This window comes from Coloeus monedula (genome assembly GCF_965178545.1).
Source record: "Coloeus monedula genome assembly, chromosome: 1".
In the NCBI taxonomy this organism is placed as follows: Eukaryota; Metazoa; Chordata; class Aves; order Passeriformes; family Corvidae; genus Coloeus; species Coloeus monedula.
This window is the reverse complement of record NC_138781.1, coordinates 2,550,783-2,574,126: the sequence shown is the minus strand read 5'-3', so window position 1 is coordinate 2,574,126 and position 23,344 is coordinate 2,550,783. Positions and strand designations below refer to the sequence as shown.

At 52.4% G+C, this 23,344-nt stretch overlaps 1 protein-coding gene across 1 annotated transcript; it reads left to right on the top strand.

The window, feature by feature from the left end:
• The first annotated feature begins 1,174 nt into the window (after window positions 1-1,174).
• On the top strand, window positions 1,175-23,207 carry ZBTB47 (zinc finger and BTB domain containing 47). The gene is made up of 6 exons (XM_082292782.1): window positions 1,175-1,566; window positions 11,547-12,914; window positions 16,230-16,377; window positions 16,927-17,042; window positions 17,434-17,578; window positions 18,433-23,207. The coding sequence occupies exons 1-6, from the start codon at window positions 1,564-1,566 to the stop codon at window positions 18,798-18,800; spliced, it is 2,148 nt and encodes a 715-aa protein (XP_082148908.1). The 5' UTR covers window positions 1,175-1,563; the 3' UTR covers window positions 18,801-23,207.
• Window positions 23,208-23,344: the final 137 nt, after the last annotated feature.

Sequence of the window (23,344 nt, the reverse complement as noted above, 5' to 3'; positions counted from 1 at the left end):
CCAGCTTTGCCCCCTAGGTCCCCAGAACGAGGATTTTGGGGTACCCAGCTCCTGGATGAGGCTGGGGGGTGTTGGGAAGATAAAATCCACCCCTCGCTCACCATCAGGGAGAGCCAAGCAGAGCTGCGGGTGAAATAATGAGGTTTTACTTTGTTTTGGAGGGTATTGAGGACTGGCTGTGTCCCACAGGTCCCATTCCAGGCCCTGAGGGGGTTTGGGGGATCCCTCTCCTGTAAGGAAATGTTCCTTAAACACCCTCCAAGCGGAGGATCTCCATTTCCTCTGACCAGTGGGAGAACGTGCCAAAAATACCCTTTAAAATAATTAACATTACCTCTTTATTCCTCGGATTGGAGTTTTATGCCCCAAAAAAACCTTGGGGTCTTATTATTGGGTTTGGGGATGAGGGGGTGGTGTGAGGGGATTGTGTGCCTCAGTTTCCCTCTCCACAGCAGGATCCAGAGGGTGCTCCCAATAACCAAATCTGCCATAAACACATCCAGGTGGGGGATCTCCATTTCCTCCAAACAGCAGGAGAACACTCCAAAAAATCCCATTTTTAAATCAATCTGCGTTATTCCACAATGCCCCAAGTTGGAGTTTTATGCCCAAAAAATATTGGACTCTTTTTACTGGGTTTGGGGAGCGGGTGAGGGGTTGTGTGCCCCAGTTTCCCCACCCCAGTGGGATCTAGAGGGTGCTCCCAATTAATGCTCCAAATGTCCCTTGAACACATCCAGGTGGGGGATCCTCATTTCCTCCAAAAAAACGGGAGAACGCTCCAAAAGCCCAGTTTCAAATAACTCAGTGTTACTCCACGACACCCCAAACGGAGGTTTTACACCCCAAAAAAAAAAACTCGGGGTGTCTTTATGAGGCCGGGCAGGGGCTGTGCGTGCCTCAGTTTCCCCGCCCCAGAGGGATCCAGGGGATGCTCCCGGGGGATGCTGCGCTGCAGAGGCGGCTGTAGCGGAGGGGTTGGGGTGCGGGGACAGGGGACGGGGGGGTGTCCCCGTGGGGGTGGCGGTGGCTGCTGTCGCTTTAAAGGGGCAGCCGCGGCCCCAGCTGATGCGGCGGCTCCAATCAGCGGCCCCGGGGCTCTTGGCAGCCGGAGCCGCCGCCGCTCCGCATTCCTCCGGCTTCCCAAAAGGGGCGAACATGGCGATGGGCAGGATGAGGTGAAGAGGAGGAGGAGAGGAAAACAGAAAAAAAAAAAAAGACAAGAAAGGGGGAAAAAAAGAGAAAAGATTAAACGGGGGAGAGGAAAAATTAAAGAAAGGAAAATATAGGAAAGAAAAGGAAAAGAGGGACGGGGATGCAAGCAGCGCTGGCGCGGTGATTTCCTCCCCCCCCACCCCTCCTCCTCCAAAAGGCGAGAAAAAAAAAAAAAAAAAACCAAAACAGAAATAAGGCAGCCAAAAAGGAAAAAAAAGGAAAAAAAAAAAGCCACCAAACCAGCAACCCACCCAACCCACCAATTCCTTGTTTTTTTCATGGAGAGCACAAACCCCAGGCCAGCGGAGGAGGACCGGGACTCCTCAGCGCGGAGACCTTTGCATCAAAATGGTAGAGCCTGAACCCCCCCCCTTCTCCCTTTTCTCCTCGCTTTTATTTTCTCCTCTCCCTTCCCCTTCCTTCCTCCGTCGCTTCCTCGCGCTCCCGGGGCTTTGCCGACTTCCCAAAGGCCTCGAAACTTGCCCAAATCCCGGCCAGGGCGGCGGAGGTGGATGCGGGAGGGGGAGGTTGCATGGGCGATGCTGCATCCACGCGTGGGGGGGGGGGGGATCGTGGATTTTTTGGGGGGGTACAAAAAGCGCAGCCGGGCCGGGCTTGGGGCCGGTGACGCTCTGCTGGAGCGGGGGGGGGGGGGGGGTCTGGGGGGCTGCGTGGGGGTCCCCCCTCCTGCAAGGCGAAAATGGGCTGTGTTTGGTGAAAATGGCATTAAAAACGCGCCCCCTCCGCACCTTTGGGGTGCCTTAGGGGGGGATGGGGGTGCAGAAGAGCCGCGCGGAGGGGTCTGACCCCCCCCCTCCCCCCCACCCCTTGGGAGGACCCCAGCCCAGCTCGGGGGTCACTGGGAGGATTTGGGGGGACGCACACACTTTTGGAGCCCCCAGGCCAGAGGATTCGCTGGGGGGGGCGCACGAGATGCCGCTTCCTCGGCCATTCCCATTCCCCGGATGACTCCATCCTTGTGCCAATTCCTGCCCGCCTTCCCCCCCTCTCCATGGCTGGTTCCCGTCGTGGGCCCCCTTTTCCCGGGGGGTCTGGGGCGTCTTGGGCGCTCCCCAACATCCCGGAGGAACGAGGCTGCAGGGAGGGCACAGCATCCCACCCCTCTCCGGGCCGGGAAAGGGATTTTCCATTCCTGCTCTTAAAAAATAATGATGGTAATAATAATAATAACAACACCAGAGATGGGGCTCTCGCCTGCAGCAGTGACCTATTTTATCGGCCGGTGGAGTTTTGGGGGGGGCTTAGCTGGAGTTGCAGAGGGCAGGCCTGAGCTGGGAAGATCCACGAGAATTCCCCTGGGATGTGCCGTGACCACGGGATCGCGGCTCCCGGTACCTCGGTGCCTCCCCCATCCCTAAAAGTGCGGGGTTGTGGTTACCCCAGTGCTGGCTCCGTGCCCGTCCTAACGCCCCGGGAAGCGTCCGAGTGGATTTTTGGGAAGGGGAAGAAAGTCCAGGCTTGGAAAAATAAGGAAACGATGATGGATGGGATGGTGGGATGGGGCTCGGCACCCCCGACCGCGGTACTGGGGTTAAACTGGTCGGGATTGGGTTTGGGTTCACGCTGGGCAATCACACTCGGCCTGTGAAATTCCTTCTGGCGTGAAATCACTGCTGAAACCGCCCCTGCATCCCTTCCCGGAGGAGATGCTGAGGGACCGGGGGCACACCGGGCTGTTTTGGGGTGCGTTTCACGCCCTGAGGTGGAGATGGAGATACCCAGAGCCCACCCAAGCCAGCAGCCCCGCGAGGAAGACGGGGAAAAGTTGGGAATTCGACCTTCCTTCCACACCCTGCCTCGGCAAGAACCAGAGGAAGATTTGCTTTACGAAGCAAAATTCCTCCTTGGAAAGACACTAAGGGATTTATTATTTTTTAATTTTTTTTTTTTTTTCCCCCTGGATCTGTGGTGAAATCTTGCTGGGTGCAAACGTTCTGGCTCCAACTGCAGAGTTTCCCTGAGAATGCTGGCTGGGCTCAGCACCGCTCCAGGGGCTTTTCCCGGGGTGGCCGCAGGGTCCCCTTTGCCACCTGGGCTTGGAATGACGGCGGAGCTTTGTTCTCCCCGGGAGGAATTAACGGAGCGTTCGGTTATCACCAGGCGAGATAAACGGCCCTGTGTTCCTGTCTCGCGTCTGGAGCAGAGACATTGTCACCCCCTCCACAAAAATAACCCGCTGCCGCCTTTGGAGATGGATCCTTTGGAAAAGGGAGGGAGAAGCGGGAGGTTGGTTGCTGCCCGCTTAATTAAATATTGGTTATTTTTAAGATGCAGATTTTTCTGCTCGAGGAAAAATAAAGGGGGGGGTGGGGGGGTGGGGGTGGGGGGGGAGCCCTAAACCCTTTGCGGATGAACTGAATGTGTCAAAACATCAGAGGGCCTTTGAAGGTTTTGGGGGAATTGCTGATTTTCCCGTCCTCCCTCCGTGCTCCAGCTGGAGGAGAAAAACCGAGGCTCTCCCACGCTGCTGCATTTAAGCCTTTATAGATGGGGACCTGGTGATGGCCGTGACAAAGTGACTCTCCAGGAGCAGCAAGGGATGAAGTTTTCAATTTGCTGCCACATTTTCCTGGCCCCAAAAATGTGGATATCTATATCCTCCATGTGCTTTTGCATCCTAGATGTCCCCTGACATCCCACGGGTCCCTGTAAAACTGGAGGAGTGGACGTTGGTGGGGAGGATGAGCTCGGGGCCAGGCCTTGCACCTCCTGCCCCTAATTTTTCCTTATTTCTAAGGGAAATGTGTTGTGTTGTCAGAGTGGTTTGTGCAGGGCAGGGATGGCCCTGTTGGGTTTCCTGCATGGGGACACCTGAGGACTTGTCCCTGTGTCCTTTGGGGCTGCTGTCCCCTCTTGAGCCAACTCAGTCTTCATCCACCTCTCCTGCTGAGGAAAACTGGGATGCCTTTGGATATGGGGAAAGACTGGCCATGGTGGCGCAGATGTGATGGGTAGAGGACTTAATTACAATAAACTGTCATTTTTTATTATTATTTTTATGATTATATCTTTTGCCTGGAGCCAGGGCTGCTGACACCCTGTCTGAGTTAAAGCCCTGCTCCCCAAGTTACTGGGAAAATTGGGATAAAAATAAGGATAAAAATAATGCATGTTCATAAAAATGTTAAAAGTGTTGGGCAGGAGGGATCTGATGCATCCAGATCCTTGATCTGGGCAACTGGATCTAAAGGAAGATGGCCCATGGCAGAGGAGTTGGAACAAGAAAATCTTTATGGTTCCATCCAACACAAACCATTCCATGGCTGGATTAGAGGAGCTTGACTGGTGCTTCCCAAAGAGCCCTGGTCAAGGCTGGGTTTAGGATGGAGCTGGAGATGGGGACCATTCCTGGGGTCAGAGCCAGGGTTTGGAGAGAATGCTCTGGGGTGGAAAGTCCTGCCCAGGATGTTGGGACAGGTTCAATCCTGGACATCTCTGGCAAGTTTGTGGTTGGGTTAGGAAATGCTGTGGTTTTAGGGTTTACTGGGAGCTGAGTGTGGGGAAAACCCTGGAGGTGTCACATCCCACCACGCTGTTGATCCACCTGGAAGGCCATGGGGGCTGCCCCAGGGATGGGCACTGTGGTGCCAGGCAGGGGGATGCTGCCCTCTGATGAAAGGCTCGTTCAGCAGCGCTTGGGAGGAGGCTCCCTCCATCCCTCCCCCCACTCATCCATCCATCCCTCTATCCCTCCACCCACCCCCCCATCCATCCATCCATCCATCCATCCATCCATCCATCCATCCATCCCCCTACCTTGCTTCTGGGTATCCCGGCCCCTTCCCAGGCACTGCCTGGCTGCACACGGACGTGGGGCTGCCTTGGGGCTACGATGCCTTCAGGCTCTGCACAAGCAATGTGGTGGCTGCTCCTCCGCACCCGTCCCTGCTCCTGCACCCATCCCTGCTCCTGCACTGAATTTGGGGCTCCTGGGGGGATCCTATGAGCTGTGGGGTGGCTCTGAGCACCGCCTGCCCTGCTGCATCCATCCCTTCCCTCAGTGGCACTGGGGACATCCGTAGGGTCTCTGGGGGGTGATGCCTCCTCCCCGGCCTTGCGCGGTGCTCTGGGCTGGGCAGCGGTCTGGAGCTGGCCCCTGGTGCAGCCACTTGGCCGACAGCCCGGCTGGGGAGGTCAGCCTTGGGTTTTGTCCTCGTTTCCTCCCTCAATCTTCCCTCCGCTTGTTTTTCTTGGGCACAGGAGGGAGGGGGACAGTGGCTTTGCGTGTGTGCGTGTCCCCGGTGCTCTTCCACCCTGGCAGTGACTCTGCGGGCGGTCCTGCATCCTGTAGATGGAGGGCAGCATCCCATCCCATGCCATCCCATCCCATGCCATCCCGCTGCCTGCTCCCATGCCAGCGCGATGGCTCAGGGACATCTCTATCAGCTGGGTGTCACTGGCTGTGCCAGGCGCTGGCAGGGCCCCCATGGCCCTTCTGTCCTGTCTGTCCTCAGCATTTGCCAGGGCGATGCCAGCTCTGCTGAAATCCATCAGCATCCCTTCGGGATTTCACCCCAAACCTGGCCTGGCACAGCTCTGGAATTACCTGCAGAGCTTTTGCACCACGTGTTGGGTCTGGCTGAGCTGCACCTCTTTCAGCCCTGGCAGAGGGGACAGGGACAGACAGAAGGGTCCATCCAGCCCGGCTGCGATGCCTCTGCTCTCCTGGAGGGATTGGGATTTGTCTTGGGATGAAACTAATGCGGCGTTGCTGAAGCCCCGGTATTTTTGCAGCAGAGGCTGTGCTTGGTGCAGGGGACAGTGCTCGACTTCCCACGGGAAGCGTCGGGATGGACTCCCAGGGCTTGGCACTGCCCTCACTGTCACCCCTGGTGGAACAGAGGGGCAGTGTCCTCGATGCCATCACGGTGGCGGCATCCCCCAGGAGCAGCATCACCTCATCGGTTTCAGGATGGGGGGTGATGGTGGGGTTGATCTGTTCCTCCTTCCTTGGAAGTGTCACTGTGGCTTTGCAGCTCTGTGTGCAAAAGGAAAGGAGAAAAGCACCCAGGTAGGATTTAAACATTTCTAAAAATATGAGATAAATAAAAAAGCACAAAGCCATTAACCCTCTGTGGGCTGTGCTGTTGGGAAGCCAGTGCCTGCTCCCAGTGGATGAAGCCTCGTGTTGCTCATCCCACCTCATCCCGCTGCTCTCCCCACGTTGCTGGCAGCCATGGCACTGCCAGAAAAACTCCAAATTAATCTTTTTCCGCTTTGCAAAGGTGTGCCCATGGTTTCAGGGAGACAGGGATGGGGGAAGGAGTTGTCCCTGTTCCCTTGCACTGAGGAGTCCTGGTGGGCCTGGTGCTGCTACCAACTTCCCAGGCTATTCCTGGGAAAAACATCCTTGAGCCAAAACCTGTAAATGCTGGATATCATTAATAAAATATTAGGAACAACCAAAAGGCAGGAGAAAAAAAAAAAAAAGCCTGGGAAGCATCTGACTGTCCTGCAGTTGGGTTAATGCTCTTCTTCACCCAGCAGAGGCCGGGAGGTGTTTTTTGGGCTGCCCAACGCCCTGGGATGCCACAGGCTCTGGGAACATCGCTGAGCCCCTTCCCCTCACCTGCTCTTGCTGCACATGGCTCTACTTTGGGCACCCTTAAGCCTTTTAGACAACACGCAGGGAAAAAAAATCACCTCCTCGAGAGCTGTCACCTGCATCCCTAAGGCCTCCGGTCCCCGGCGGGTGCGCGGCACATCCCGGCGGGCAGGATGCCGGCGGTGGGCGCTCGGGGCCGTGCGGGCCGGCGCCTCGCCAGGCGGGGCTGTGGCCGGGCTATTGTTTTCCCTTCCTGCTTGTTTTTCCGGACAACCCTCTCCTAATTAAATAAAAACACCCGTCGGAGAAGCGAGCAGACCCCACCCCCAGCGCGGTCCCGTGCCGAGAGCCCCCACGGGAGAGCTCCCCGGGGAGGGAGGGACGGCAGAGCGGTGAAGGTAGGTGAGGGGCGGGCGCCTGGGGATGTGGTTTATCCCTCTGCCGGGTTTCCATGCATGGCCGTGCTCCAGAAATGGGTGGGTTGCCAATGGGATGTGCACGGTCCAAGCAGCGCTGCTCGTTCTGGGGCGGCTTCGTCTCGGTGCATCCTGGTTTGGGGAGCTGCGGGAAGACACGAGCGTTACATCATTTTTTAAAAAATCCTCTAATGGCCTCAAAACTAGAGAGAAAAGGCTGAAGGTTTCATGCAAGGGCCTGGAAGGTAGAGGGCAAGTTGTAGGAGGCCAAGGATTAAAACCGAAAGCGCCGGTGTTTGGGATTTGTAACGATGTTCCTTTGTGTCATCTGAACTAATCTGTAAAAACGGGGATTTAATAATATTTCTTTCTTTAGCAAAAGTCAAGTTTTGACATTAAATAGTTTCAGCCCAGCTCTTTCACCCTGAACTGCAGCAATGTCCAAACCGGGAAGAAAGCATGGGGCACTTCTTTTTTTTGAGGAGCAAGTGCTGACATTGTATTTAGCTCCTTATTAAAGCACTTTTCTTTAATGCAATTTAATACTGAAGGTCAACTATGAATGCTTGGGTGGTTGGAAATGATACAGAAAAGCAGATTGCTGTTTTTCCTTGTACATCTTGAGGGTGAAAAATTTAAAGAAACACCCAAATTTTGTGCTGAATGGAAAGTGGTTCACAGGCAGCTGGTCTTGTCACCACTTAAATGTGAGTTTTATATCCTAAAACCCCCTGTCCTTGTGCTTATATGGGAAAGAATTGCTCATGGTCCTCTATGCTGTGGTGATGAGGGCGATAGAAATGAATAAATATTTAATTAAATAAATAAGAGGCAGGTGAAGGTCAGAGATGGTCTTCTGGGGGACTGAGGATTTGAGTATTTAAATATATCCAAAGTGGCCCAACCTACTGGTCCTTTGGGGAGATTTAGAGATGCAGGAACGTTTAAGGATCTGGTTCTCCATAGCTGCTAAAAGAAATAGCGTTTTATCCTGGTACCTTGATTTAAATCCGGCAGCAAACACCTTTCTGGGCAGGTGATCAGGTGTTGGTGGGGCTGTTTAGGGAAACTGAGGCACACGGTGGGGGGATGTGGGTGGAAACGGAGCTTGGGATCCACCTCCTGTGGTGGGATCTTTGGTGGCTCTGCTGGAGAGAGGCTGCTCGAGCAGCAGCATCTCCTTCCACCACCATTCCTTACTCATCCTTTCCTTCCATCCCCCGCCATCGGGCCTCATCCAACCCATCCCTCGCCCCGAGCATCCTCCCCATCCTCTGGCCGCCCTCCTGCCCCAGCAGCTGTTTTGGGATGGGACTTGGGCAGCATCACGTGAAAACTCTTAAAATAGAGCCGGAGGGCAGCGTCAGGGCGGGGAGGGCTGGCTGGAGGCGCCGCCGGCCCCTCGGGGTGGCGAATTCATGGCCACGCTGCTTTCTAATAATTTTTAGGGGTGTTTTTTTGCGCTAATGGTGCCAAAAGCTTGCTTAGAGGTTGGCAGTGTGTGTGGTGGGGGCCCGCAGTTTTAGGGTTCATCCTGGGTTAGTGCATCCAGTGAGCTCCCCAAGTTCGGACAGGGGATGGAGATGGGATGGGTGACTTGCTCCTGGGACTAAACAGAGCCAGAGGAGCAGGGTGGTGATGGTGGAAAAGAGCAGAACTCGTAATTCTTTTTTTTTTTTTTTAAATATGTATTTTTAATATAAGTATTTTTTTAAATATTAAAAGAGATATGTATTTCAAATATTTGCGTTTTCCCAGAGGGAGAGCACTGGATTTAACCCTCCCATTAATCCCCATTAGTCAGGCTTCTCCGCTCCAGTGGAGCTGCCGGAGGGGCATTTTGGGGCAAGTTGGGGTCTTTCTCGGCATCTCACCCCGGCAGGCGCCTCTTGTCTCGGCCGGGGCTCTGGCTCCGGGCAAGCTCACGAAAAGCATCTGAGAGCAATAAAGAGCAAAAGCCTCCCGCTGACAAGCCCGGGCTGAAGTCACCGGCGGGACGCGGCCAAGACACGCATTGTCCTCGCCGCTGCTGGGACTGATTAGAGCTGCCTGGCAAGGACCGGCTCTGGGTGAGGGATCAGCCCCTTTTGCCAAAAATCCTCGATCCGGAGGGGAAAAAAAAAAGCCGGCTTTTGTTTCTGAGGCTGGGCGATGCCGCCCGACAGACCCATTTCCCCCTATTTTGCACCCATTGCTCCGTGCCAAGCTTGGGGTGTCCTATATGGGGAAAGAGGTAAGACGGATCCCCGGGGAAAAACCTGAATGTAGGGTTTTTTACAGGGGAGAACCTGGCAAACAGCTCTGCTGAATTCCTGCTGTCTCTTCAGTTTTTTGATACTTATTATATCGTTATTTATTTTCTACGTGTCTTGGGGGGGGGGATGGCTGAACCATCCAAGATCTCATCAAAATGTTCTTGGCAGTGGCGAGGCTCAGAAAATGGGGGGTGGATGGATGGATGTTCCAGCTGGGATGCAGCATTTTGTAGCAAACACATATATAAAGAATGTTTATGTATTTATATATTTATATATTTTTATGTATCAGTCGTTTAACTATAAATAAGCATGCATGTATAAAATATTGAAAATATTAAATATATATAAATTATAAAATGTATATAAAAATATGTAAACACCCAACACTTGTCCCACCTCTTTGCCCCACTCCAGGCTGCAGAGCCAAGAATTTGGAGCAGAACTGGTTTTTCCATGTTTTTCCCTGGGTGCCAGCACTTGCTGGGGCTCTCCAGGGCTATCAGAACCATGCAAAGCTGAGATCCCAATTGGTTGGATGGGTTGGTTTTGAAGCAGAAATCCAATGAAAATGAAAAAATTTGGCAGGGAGGGGGAAGAGGTTTTTTTGCTTGTTGGGAAAACAGAGAAGAAAACACCCTTTTTTGTTATTTAAACTTTTTTGTCTGTGTGTGCTTTTGCCTTTGGCTCGCCAGAAAAAAAAAGAAAGGAAAAGACAAACAAAATGTGTCTCGCTGGAATTTGTGTGTTGATTGAGAGCTGTCATTTGTTCCAGAAAAAATGGGAGCTGAAAAACTCTTTTTGGAGCAGGAGGTGCAGGATAAACCTGGCAGGTTTGAACCCTCCATCTCTGCTCCTATTCTGCACCATGTCCTTGGTCACATCCTGCAAAGGTCAGGAGAGAGGGTGTTAAGAGGTCCAGATCTGTCTCCATCCGTGAATTGGGCATTCAGCAAGGGAAGCAGAGTGAAAGGTTGTGTCCCACCTTCTTTTAACACAAGGCACTGGATTTAGGGTGTGGGATATCCCTCGGATTTGGGATGTAGCAGTCACACGCATCCTGGGGCTCAGGTAAGACCAGGAGAGGGGATGAACATCCGGGATGGTCTGGACCATGCAAAATATGTGGGAGTTGGATTAAACACCCAGCAAACTCAGCCTGGGGAGGGTTGGCAGTCGCAGCATTTCCCAGCCTGGGGGTGCTGCTCCCTGATTTGAATTTTTCCAGGTAGTGCCTTTCCCCAGGCAATGGAAAATGAGCATTAAAAAGTGCATAAATCATCCCAATGAATCCAGCTGCGAGTGAGCTGCTGTCGTGAGCAAGAGCACGCAGCATAATTCAGAAATATCAAAGGATATTGGGCTTTGTGTAATTATCTGTGGAAGCAGGGAGTTATAAAATCCTAATTTCCTTTTATTTAGGGGGTTAAATCTCAGTGGGTGCCTAAAATTGGCTTCCTGCTAGGGGCAAATATCCACCTGGATCTCCATCTGTTTCAGGAGGTCAAGCCATCTCCTCTCCTGTATGACATCTCTGAGTGAGTGTGGACACCTGAGCCTGGCTTTAGACCTCCTTGGTGGCCATGGTGTCTTCTACCCACCTTGAAGGGATATCAGTGGGTGCTCGTGTGGCCCTGACCTGCCCTTTCACTGGGGTTTCTCCTCCCTGGTTGAGTCTCCTGGACTCAAGTTGGTGGTGGAGCTTCTTGGTTGGTGTCTTCAAGCTGGGCCTGATGGTGGAGCTTCTTGGTGTTCTGAAGCTGGGGCTGGTGGTGGAGCATTTTGGTTGGTATCTCCAAACTGGGGTTGGTGATGGGATGTTTTGGTTGGTATCTCCAAACTGGGGTTGGTGATGGGATGTTTTGGTTGGTATCTCCAAACTGGGGTTGGTGATGGGATGTTTTGGTTGGTATCTCCAAATTGGGGCTGGTGGTAGAAATTCATGGTTGGTGTCTCCAAGCTGGGAGTGGTGGTTGAGCTTCTTGGTTGGTATTGCTGACTTATGATGCATAGACAGGGATGGGTGGCATGGCCAGGAGGATGACTTTGGGGTGGAAAGAGTCCTGAATGATTTTATTTCCTTCCTCCCCACAGCTGATAGTCGAAAAAACGACTGACTACCCTTCAGCTGAGTACTCCCTGGTGGAGGATGTAGCCCTCCACTTCACGTGTTTGATGGACAGACTGAACGAGCAGCGCCTCTTTCAGCCGGACCTGTGCGACGTGGACATCGTGCTGGTGCAGCACAAGAGCATCTTCCCGGCGCACAAGGGGGTCCTGGCAGCCTACAGCCAGTTCTTCCACTCCCTCTTCACCCAGAACAAGCAGCTGCAGCGCGTGGAGCTCTCTCTGGAGGCCCTCACCTCGCAGGGCCTCCAGCAGATCCTCAACTTCATCTACACCTCCAAGCTGCTCGTCAACTCCTGCAATGTGCAGGACGTGCTGAACGCGGCCGCCGTGCTGCAGATGAACAACATCGCATCCTCCTGCCAGGACCTGCTGGACACCCGCTCGCTCAGCCTGGCCACCGACATGGCCCTGCCTGCTGAGGGCTGTGCCGGACCCCCGCCCTACTACTGCGAGATCAAACAGGAGGTGGATGCCCCTCACCCCAAAATCTATGCCCGGGAGGGCAACGACCCCTTCTCGGTGCGGGTGGAGGATGGGACAGGCAGTGGGACGCTCCCCCCTGGCCCAGCCAAGCAGTACTACAAGGAGGAGAAAGATGGAGGTCCTGCTGTCTGTAAGATGGAGGGTGAGGAGTCTGAGGAGGATCTGGACAGCCAGGGCTCCTACAACCGGGAGCAGATCATTGTGGAGGTGAACCTCAACAACCAAACCCTCAATGTCTCCAAGGGCACAGAGGGGAAGGCAGCCACCAGTGAGGCAGCTGTGATGGGGCGGCCGGACGGGGATGGTCGCGACACGGAGGAGGACGGGGAGGAGGAGAATGAGGAAGGGGAGGAGGAGGAGGAAGAGGAGGAGGATGCTGAGGTGGGGGAGGAGGAGGAGGAGGAGCGCAGCGAGGAGGAAGACCTGGAGGAGACGACGGAAGAAGAGGACGATGACGATGATGATGAAGATGCCTCAGAGATGAAAAGGGAAAAGAGTGGGCAGCCCCGCAGGGGCAGCCGGGCATCCAAAGCCACCAAACCTGCCATGGCAACCAGGTCCCAGGAGATGGCCAAGGTGGAAGAGGAGGAGGAGGAGGAAGAAGAAGGCCAGAGGGGAAGGAAGAGAAAGAAGGAACAGGATGGCTTGGGCCAGAAGGTGAAGCTGGAGGAGAAGCAACATTATCCTTGCAAGAAGTGTCCCCGGATCTTCAACAACCGCTGGTACCTGGAGAAGCACATGAACGTCACGCACAGCCGGATGCAGATCTGCGACAAGTGCGGGAAGCGCTTCCTGCTGGAGAGCGAGCTCCTGCTGCACCACCAGACCGACTGTGAGAAGAACATCCAGGTGAGCAGGCCCATCCATCCAGGGCGTGGATCCCACTGGGGTGTGCATCCCACCAAGGGGCAAATACCTTACCCCGTGGTGGACCATGCCCCAAGGGATGAACACCCCACCAAGAGGGAAACAGCCCAGCAAGGTGTGGAGCATCCTACAGGAGATGGATGTTCCACCAAGGGGAAAATACCCCACCAAAGTGTGAAGCATCTCACAGGGGATGGATGTCCCATCAAGGTGGGGACATCCCACCAAAGGAGGAGCATCCCACCACGATGGGACATCCCAGTGAAGGAGTGACATCCCAAACACCATGGAGGTCATCCCACCCAGCTACACCATGGGATGAGCTCATGCTCAGATAATGTTGCAGCTGGCACAGGGCAGCTGGGAGGGAACCTTCCTTCACCCATGACCCATATTCAGGCTCAGGAGGGTCCCACAGTGGCCTGGGATCAGAGGATTTGTCCCAGGGGGACTGTGGCTTCCTCTTGTCTGGCTGGGCGAAAACACTGAGTTAATTTTTGAGGGATAATTTTTCTTTTGAATTTATTCAGTTAATCTGGATAAAACACTGTGAGCTCCTGTTGGAGACACACTCCAGTGTTCCCACCCAGGCTGAACCCCCTTTAGCTTAATTTGAAGATTTGCTGACAGGAGTTAAGATGGTTTTAATCTGCCTTTTGTGCTTTTTTTTGTGTGTATTAGCAAATTTCTGAGTGCTTTTGACATCCATGCATGGCTCGGGCTTGGTGTGTCCTTCCGCTGTGCTAATGAAATCCTGTGTTGGCAAATTGACTCCGTTAAATCCATGCAGTTTTGGGGGGATAGGGAGGCACCCAATCAGAGCAGCAAATGTGTGTTCCTGAAGATCCCTCCAAAATCCCATCTTGTAATTCCTGATGAGCTGTTTTACAGGATGCTGCTGCTAATAATTAAAATATACCAATTTTTGGAGAGCTTCTCCCATCACCCTTTCCACCAGAGACTGGATTTTAAATGATCTCACAGCTCTCCTGGATGAAGGTAACACAACCCAAGTGCTACTGGAGCCCTTCATCGATGGCATCCCAAATGAAATAGGGAATGAGCAGGGAACATGGAGGCAGGAACAGTCTTGGCTCATAGGTGAAGCAGTCACTGACCCTTTGGTGCTTCTTCCAGACAAATTCCCAGCGCTGAAGTTGCTTTTTTTGGATGCTTTTTCCCAGAATGGATGAGTGCCATCTCCAGTACCTGTGTGGTGGTCGTTGTTTCAGAGCCTGACATAAAACCTGAGCAGTTAAAAAGGAGTTTCCCCAGAATGTTTCTTCAGCTTCATCTACTTTCCAGGTGGATAACATGGGGCTGTCACCTCATTGTTTCTTCCCCCTCCCCCCCCCCCCCCCCCTTTTTTTTATCCCTTTTCCAGACCATTTTGGAATAGGATGAACCACAACTGCCTGTGCAGTGACCTCCTTCTGCGGAAAAAGGGATCAGTGTCTCCCACTTACCTGAACATTTTTAATTTTACAAATAGCCAAATCCACTCCATTTGCTCTGATAATATTTAATAACTATCAACATACCATGGAATTATGTCTGGATGGAAAAGGAATTTTTTTCAGCTCTGTACCTACGATAGGCAGTTTTTATTTCTCGGGTTTTAATCAGATCCATGGAGGGACCATCCATCTTATCCCAGATGGGTCTCCTGCTTTCTTTCCCTGTTTTGTCCCCAAATTTCATCCATAAAGCTCCAGGTTTTAAGCACCATCCTGCTCCTCGTGTTCATTCCCCATCCCATAATGTGCATCCTATTCCACCACCTGAGAAGTGATTCATCCTTTGCTTTATGGAGTTGTCCTTCAAGCTGGTTTTTTGGCCAGCTTCAGTATGGTTTTCCTTTTAACCTGCAAGAATTTATATCCTCATTTTTTCCCCTCATTTGGGCATTACTTCCACATTTTTGAGTGATGATTTTCAGCAGTAACTGAGGACAGAGAACTCGGCCCTCCAGGGTGTTTGGTCCCAGCCCCGGGGGTTTTCCTACCTCTGCTGCTTTCCCTCTACCTTTCATTTTGAAATTCCCCTCAGCCTCTTTCATTTTAAGTGGAGAAAATGGATATTGATGTGTCTTTGATATTAGGCTCTAGTCCTGAATTAGCCCTGAAATATCACTTAAAACAGGGATAAAGCTGTTCTAATCCATAGAAATACATACTTGGGAACAGTGGGACTCGGAGGATTACTCATGTTGACATTCGAGCATGACAAGATGAAGATGATGAGGCTTGGGAATGGCTCTGTGACCCTAGTTTTTCCTTTGAGGCACATAAATATAAATATATACAGAAAAATACTGTGACTGCACAGCATAATGGTGTGTTTTCCACAGTATCACAGCAAAATTTGGTTGAAGCCCATCAAGGAGCATCTGTTCCTCTGGGAAGGAGAAGAAGTGGAGGAATCCCTCCCTGGGTTCACGAGTACCACTCAGCCACGTTGTTGCAAGATACCTTCAAGGCATGATTTTCTCAACAAATCTGCAAGGAGAGAAGGGATGGTTTTATCCCTGTTGACCAAGAGGAATGTGAGTCATGGAAAGATGAAGGGGAAGGAGTTGACCCTTGGCTTCTGGCAGTGGTTTCCTTTGTGCACACCTCTCTCCTGTGTTTCCCTGAGCACTGATCTGGTCTCACATGCCTCAAACAGGTCTCACACTAAAGCTGGAGCTTTTCCTGGGGACTTCCAGAGGAACATTGAACTTGTTGGAGTTGAAGTGATTCTCTACCATAATTTCTTGGGAAAGACTTTGCATGTCATGTTGTTCTCCTTGTGCTGATGGACAGGTGGTTTGGGTCCATTTTGGTCTATTTGGATAAAATGGAATCACAGCTCTGTTTGGAAAACCAATTTAGTGGTGAAGTATCCATAATATCTGCTAAAGACTGGAGTTGTGCCGCTGCCCTGGTTTGGGATTCTCCTTCTTTTTATATTTTTTGCAACTTTCCAGTGCACAGAGGGTTGGGATTATTTTATGTAACATCTTCATTTAGGAATAAAATTCCCAGTTGGGAATAGGACCTTGGTGCATGAGCTGTTGCTTATGCAACACCTGATACAGCCATTGATGGAGATGCCACATCCTCCCCTGGAAGGTCATTATCCCTTGCTCATCCCATGGATAGATATCTGAAGTTTGGAGGTTTTGAAGTGGCAAGATCTGTATCAGACTTGCTGGTTATGATTTTTGGTCTCAGCTGTAGCTTTCACAGTGATGTTCCCTTTCCATGGATGAAGCTGCTTCCCCTGCTTCCCTGACCATCTCCTGTCTCCTTGCAGTGCGTGACGTGTGGGAAGGGGTTCAAGAAGCTCTGGTCTCTCCATGAGCACAACAAGATTGTCCATGGCTATGCAGAGAAGAAGTTCTCCTGCGAGATCTGTGAGAAGAAGTTCTACACCATGGCCCACGTGCGCAAACACATGGTTGGTGAGTGTGGGAGGAACCAGTGGCACGGGGAGATCTTGTTGGGGGTGTTGATCCATCAATTTGGCAATGAAAAGTGTTTTCTGTTGCTGTCATGTTGGGTGTTCAGGGCTGGGCTTACTCTTGGGTGAGCTTTCTCACATCACCATCTTGAAATTTGGCCTGATATTCAATGCTGAACCAATGTCTGCTCAGTGCTGGGTTTGGACATGGTGCTGGGGAATCCCATTTATTTTATTGTTCAGAAGTGGTCAAAGGAAGGTTTGAAGTGTAACCAGTGTAAGACGACCAGACCACACCAGTGCTGGGCTTTGAAAAGCAAGCTGTACATGGCAACAGTGGTCAGGTCCCTGGGCCTTGGAGCCACCAAAGAGACCTGAAAGAATGGGGATTTGGCAGGGAAATGCTTGAAATGTTGCTGCCATATATCTTCCAGAGATGCTTTGGGTTTGCTGGGGTTGGGCACTGGCGTTGGGAGCCACAGCTGGGGTGTGGGGAGATGGATGGTGGAGGGGTGTGGAGGGCTCCTGACCCTGCCCCTGTCCCCACCAGCACACACCAAGGACATGCCCTTCACCTGTGAGACCTGTGGGAAGTCCTTCAAGCGCAGCATGTCCCTCAAGGTCCACTCGCTCCAGCACTCCGGGGAAAAGCCTTTCAAATGCGAGGTAAGGTCCTGGCTATTGCCCCACCCCTGAAACAAGGGCAAAACCACTGATCTGGGGAAAGATTTTCCACTTCTAGGGGCTTCCACCTTGCTTTGTGCCAGTGCAGCTGTAGGGATGATCCCATGCTTTTCCAAACTTTGCATCCCCTCCTGGCTTCAAGGTCCCACCAACTTTATGATGAAACTTGTCCAATGCCAGGATCTGTTCCCCAGTGCCTGGACTTTGCATCCCACCCTAAGCCCATCTAGCCTGCAAACCTGGCTGGGTGGGTCCCAAAAATCCATTTTTAGGGTTTTTTTTGGGGGGGAAAAAAAGGATTTCTTTGCTGCTGATGATTGAGGGGAATGTGGGGATATTTTGGGTGCTCATCAAGAACTCATTGCCCCTGCAGAACTGCAATGAGCGCTTCCAGTACAAGTACCAGCTGCGCTCCCACATGAGCATCCACATCGGCCACAAGCAGTTCATGTGCCAGTGGTGTGGCAAGGACTTCAACATGAAGCAGTACTTTGATGAGCACATGAAGACGCACACGGGTGAGTCCCCCCTTGCCTGGGCCCAAATCCCCTCAGTCAGATTCTCCCATGGAAAGAGCATTGGGATGGGAGTAACATCTTTGAGTGGGTGGAAGGATAGGGTTTTGGGGGACATTGGTAAGGCCCCAATCAACTCGCTTGATGAGACTTTTGAAAGGGCTTACAATGGTTCACGATCTCTGAGTTGGACACATGGAAGAAATACCAACAGGACTCTAAAGAGGTCAAAACAACAAAAGGTTTGCCGGCAAACTTTAGAAAAATCAGGGAACTTTGGCAAAAGGCTTAGTAGAGCATTCAAGCAACATCAAACACTTCTCACAGAATTTAACTTGGCCAATTCAACTTAGCAAACTTTAAACCCATTTGATGTTAAGTTGCTCAAAATATTCCAAGGAGAGGGAATTGGAAGGAGAAGAAAGAGAAAGAGAGAAAGACAGAAAAGGTATAGAAAAGCACACATATAGCTACCAACTCCTGGGTTCAGACAGAACTTCCAAAACAAAAGTAGGGTATAGATGAACATGATGGCCTGGTGTTTGGCCTTAAATACCTCTTGTTCCTCAAGGGCCCTTCTCCCAGGTGGGACTTCTGGTCATTTGCTCACTCATGAGGTGGATTAGGGGAGAGTGGAGCACCGCCTCCAGTGTGCCACGATTGGCAGACCCTGCCAGGCTGGGATACAGGCTCTGGGGTTGGGGTGTGTGGGGTCGTCCACTGCCTCATCAGGACGAGCCCCAACCTGCCCTTCCCCCACACACATATACCCCAAAATGCCTCAAAATACCAAATCTTTCCAGTCTCTGACACCCAGCCTAACCAGCAGCTTCTCATCCCTCTCCTCGCATCCTCAGGCGAGAAGCCCTACATCTGTGAGATCTGCGGGAAGAGCTTCACCAGCCGCCCCAACATGAAGCGGCACCGCCGGACCCACACCGGGGAGAAGCCGTACCCCTGCGACGTCTGCGGCCAGCGCTTCCGCTTCTCCAACATGCTCAAAGCCCACAAGGAGAAATGTTTCCGCGTCAGCAACCCCTTGGCTTCGGACACGGCCGTCCCCCAACCCGCCACCAGCCCGGCTCCACTGCCCCCCGGCCCCGGCGTCTCCCCCTTGCCCCTGCCGCTGCTCCATCCTCTTCCACAGACCCTCCCTCCTCCTCCTCACCTACCACCACCCCCTCCCCTTTTTCCTGCGGGGAGGATAAATTCAAACAACAATTAGGTGTCCCCCACCCCGGCCACGCGCCTGCACGGACTGCTCTGCCCTTCGGGAATGCCTTTCCCCCGGGGAGCCAAGGCTTTGCTTGCTCTCTACCCCCCTTCCTCCTCGTTTTGGGGTTGTTTTGGGTTTTTATTCCTTTTTCTCACCCATCATTCTCTGCAGAGAGGGGGAGCGGGAGGAAGTCCCCCCGAGGAGCGTGGGTGTTGGGGGGAAACTGCCATCCGTCCATAAGGGTGTAGGTAAAAGGCGTCACTGTCCATTTCATCTTCCCACACGCCGGCTTCATCTTCCTGCTGGGATGCTGGTGGGGCTGGGAGGAGCAGGATATCTGGGCTTGAGCTTGCTGGCCAGTGCATCTATACTTCTAAGCCGAATTCTAGTTAGTGGTGCTTGAATCCCTGTACTGTAAAGCTGGTCTTTCAAGTCAGGCTCTTCACCCACGGGGTTGAGAGGTGGGCACCACAGAAGAGCCCACCACTGCCAGCCCCAGTGGCCCGTGGTGAGCGAGCAGATGTCCCCATTGGAAAGCCATTAGCACGCTCTCGTTAGCAGCCCTCGACACGTCTTCCTTCCCTGCAACAGGTTTTCCTCCTCCACAGGCAAAAGCACAAACACCCGCCTTGCATCTTGGGGCATCTGCAGCTCAGTGTTGGTTCAGTTTTGGGGTGCCCTAAGGGAACTGGGTTCTGGTGTGCCCTTTCTGCTAATCCCAGCAGGAGCTGGGCTCCTGGGGATGCTCTGGAGTCAGGGAGCTGCTCCTGGGAGAGATCAGCTAGCTTTGGGACTGGCAGGAGGGTAGCCTGGGACAGAGCAGCAGGACGCTTCTGTTTCTCGGCAGAATCGGCCCAGAATAGTGCCTTAACAATCCGAATAAACCCCTGAGTGACGAGTGAGCTCCAGGTCGGTCCCATTGCAAGGTTCAGAGCTAAAGTTACACCGTGTTCAGCCTGGGGATGGTGATGTCCCAATCTCTGGTTTGTTGCCTGCGTTGCTCTCCCAAGCTTCACCTCTCATTGTGGTGCTGGCATCTGTTGCCCTGTCCTGGTTTTGGGGGGACCAGAGTGGACCAGTGAGGGCTGTGCTTGTTTTGGTGATGCCCTGTGGTATTGCTTAGTGCTTGTTGAAGATGTTGAAGTCGAGCTGGTCTTTGGTTTCACTTACAAGTAATATGGCTGGCTTCATGCTGAGGAGGAGGCGGAGAAGAGGAAGGCTTTGCTGTCACCTTTTTGTTGGGCACTGAGGTCCCAGCAGGGTCTCTCGCTGCTGTGCTCTGCCCCAGGGTGTCATGCATTGGACTGACTGGTTGTATGTGGTCCCTGCCTGGGGTAATGTCCCCTTTGGAGTCAGAGAGCACCCAGTATGGGCAGAGAAGGGCTGGCAAGAGGTGGGGGGCTGTTGCAGCTGATGCCGTGCTCCTAAAGCCAATGTTGAGGTCACCTACGGACATGGGTTAGGTCATGGAGGAGGTGGTGAACAGCACTGTTGGTAGGCAAGAAGGAAAGAGGTCGCTGAGTGGGCTGCAGGAGCCCTTTCTCATTTGCAGCTTGTGCTGGGTGACAACAGAGTGCTGGGGACAGGGAGCCAGGTCTGACTCTGCGAAAAGTCTTGGTGTTTCATCTCCTGGACCAAATCAGCAAAGCACTTGGGCAACATTGGGGCTGTCCCTGCAGAGATGGGAGGATTCAGCCACATGCTCAGGGGCTTTGCTGACTGGGGACATGCAGGAGCCTGACAGGGACAGGACAGGGCAGCATCTGCTGTTCTCCTGAGTGCTCTTTGAGTGACTGGTGCCACCTCCTGCTGAGTGGTGCCCCCCATGCCTGGCATCTTGGGAAAGCTGACTGATGTTAACATTTTGGAGCAACAAATTTCTTTTCATCTTTGTGTTGTCTGGGATCCTGTGGATCCCAAGCGCCTCTCCCAGTACCAGTGAGCTCACCCCTAACTCCACCTGCTCCGAGCAAAATGAGGTTGCTATGGTGGAGCTGCCTCACCATATTGACCTTTTCAGGTGGGTTCCAAAGGCTTCTCTGCTATCCCCCTCCACAACCCTAGGGCTCATTGGGATGGTGCAAAACCTTCTCAAACACACACCCATGAGGGATGAGGGCTCTTGGGGCCATTGTCTGTCTGAAGGGACCATGACCCATACTGGAAGACAATTGCTTTACAGAAGCATTCAGTGATACCCGTGGAGGTGTTGGAGTGGTCCATGCTGTCTCCTCCTCTGCTGCCTTCCAGATCCCATTCCCTTGGGCTTCCTTGTGCTTCTTTCCCTTCATGTTCAGCCTTGAGACAGGATGGGAGTGCTGTGCCCTGAGGAGGGCTCACCTTGCTTTTATGGTCTTCTGTGATGGAGCCCATCAGCTGACAGATTTCCCCCCATGTAAACACCCATGCCAACGTGTGCTCCCTTGTTCCATTCACCTGGAGGTGGCTTTCCCTGTTCTTGTCCCGGTTCATCCTCCCCCAGTGAGGACCTGCCCCCTCGGATATCTCTGTGAGATGAGAGCACTTCCTTGAGGCTGGAAGCCCAGTGGAAAGCCCAGTGACTGGTCCCAGCTGCGTCCAATCCCCTTCAAGAGCCTGCTCGTAGAGCCACTTGGAGACGTCGAGATGTGACCATGCACACAGCACTTTGGAGAACCAGATCCCTGCTGCTCCCTCCCCTCTCCAAGGCCTGCGTAGTTCCCAGGAGTCCTACAAGGCCTCCAAGCCCTTTTGTCTACACCCGGACTCAGTCCCAGTGTGTCTCCATGTCTGGTTTTCTTTCGCGTGCTAAGAGCTCAGACGAGCCGCTCCTGAGGTGTCTCGTCCATCCTGGATCCGTCCCAGCTGGCCCTGTTGCACCCCTTGGGGTTAGACAGGGCAGGAGGCAGGAGAGTTGGGTCCGTTTTGTTTTCAAGATTTTTGTTTTATTTTAAATTTTTTAAAATTCTTTCTTTTTTAACTCTTGCACCTTAATCTCTCACATCCCTTCTTTGACAGACCGCGAGGGTGGAGAGGGGCTTGATTTCCATTACGCAGTTCCTGAATACGCCGCAACGCAACATTCAGCTGACAGTTCTTCCCACACACCTAAACCCCAGACCTGTCTGGGTTGGAATTTTTCTTCTCCCCACTCCACCCTTCATTTGAACTTTGGGGAGGGAGGGAATCATGTGGGGAGGGTCATTTTTGGTTTATATATCCCAGGAGCCTGGTAGCACAGACCAGTTCGCCTCACGTATCCATGGGGCACAGCTGGCCCTTCGGACCACAGCCATAACCGCGGCGTGGTGGGAAGGTGGATGGATGGATGGATGGACGGGTGGGAATGGCTGTGACAGTGCAATAGAGACGAGCATCCGCTGCTAGACAACTCCTCTGAGGTGACTCTTGGTTTGCCCGAAGTCAGGAGGGAAGGACAGATGGACAGACGCCCTTTGTTCACACGGACGTCAAGAGCTTCCCCACATGCAGCCCTGCCTAGAGACACGGAACCACGATGGGAATTGGGTTGAACTCAAAAAGGAAGAAAATAATAATTAAAAAAAAAAAAAAAGAGAAAAAAAAAATAGGAATAAGAACAACCTCTGTAGCATGGAACTTGAAGGAAATGAATGAAACCCCAAGCACTTGCCTCAAAACTAGTTTCTCATGCCTGGTGTTTGGCTCTGTATTATTTTATGGCATTCAGTATTGGTTGCCCAAACATGCCAAGTTAAGAGTGTATTGGTGGCTCTACAAGTGTGAACAAACTAAACGAAGCACTTTATTCTGTATAGATTAAGGGAAGGCGGGGAGGGGAGGGGAAGCTTGGATGCTTTTCGGAAGCGTCTTAAGTAATGTTCTAGGAAATGTATTATTATTATTATTATTATTACTTTTTTTTTATGACCATGTGTAATCAATATATGTTTATCTTTAACTCCAAGTACAGCAGTTACTCTCTTTGGGATGGTGTGAGGAGGGGGAGGCTGAGATGGTTGGATTAGTCCATCCCCGTGGGACCAACTGAGGCAAGTCATTGTCTACCGCAGGAACGGGCGAGTCTTGCTTCGTCGACGGTCCCGTTGGCTAGTGTCCCGGAGGTCCCAAGAGGTTCATCAAAGCCACCTCCCAGGGCACAACTCCCAGTCAGACATCCCCATCCCAAGCCATCTTCTGCCTGGGGGTGCTGGGGCTGCTCTCTGGGCTGCCCACAAGCATGACAAGTCACGGTAGGGAGGCTGGTTTGGGTTGTCCCTCGAGGCCAGGTCCTTGGCCATGCTTTGAAACCTGCTTTTGGCCTCTCACCAAGGCACGTTGGGGCTCACTGAGCTCTGAAATTGGTGAGAGGTCAGAACTGGGCCTTTCCACTGCGTTCTCCCAGTCTGTAAGTGTTATGACTGTTACCAAAGAGGTTGCAAGTGGAAGGACTGGATCAATAAACAATTTGTCTTTTATAAAAGAAAACCTAAAGCTCCACCACTTTCTTTGTTACCTTAATTTTGCTTTATCTTTTTCTTCCCCCCCTTTTTTTTCTTTTCTTTTAAAGGGTTTTTTTTTCAGGCAACAGTGTG

Bases quoted from the DNA above. Each gene is read 5' to 3' on its own strand.
- ZBTB47 (XM_082292782.1), top strand. The intron at 17,043-17,433 runs GTAAGGTCCTGG...TTGCCCCTGCAG, and splicing joins AAAAGCCTTTCAAATGCGAG to AACTGCAATGAGCGCTTCCA. The intron at 17,579-18,432 runs GTGAGTCCCCCC...TCGCATCCTCAG, and splicing joins GCACATGAAGACGCACACGG to GCGAGAAGCCCTACATCTGT.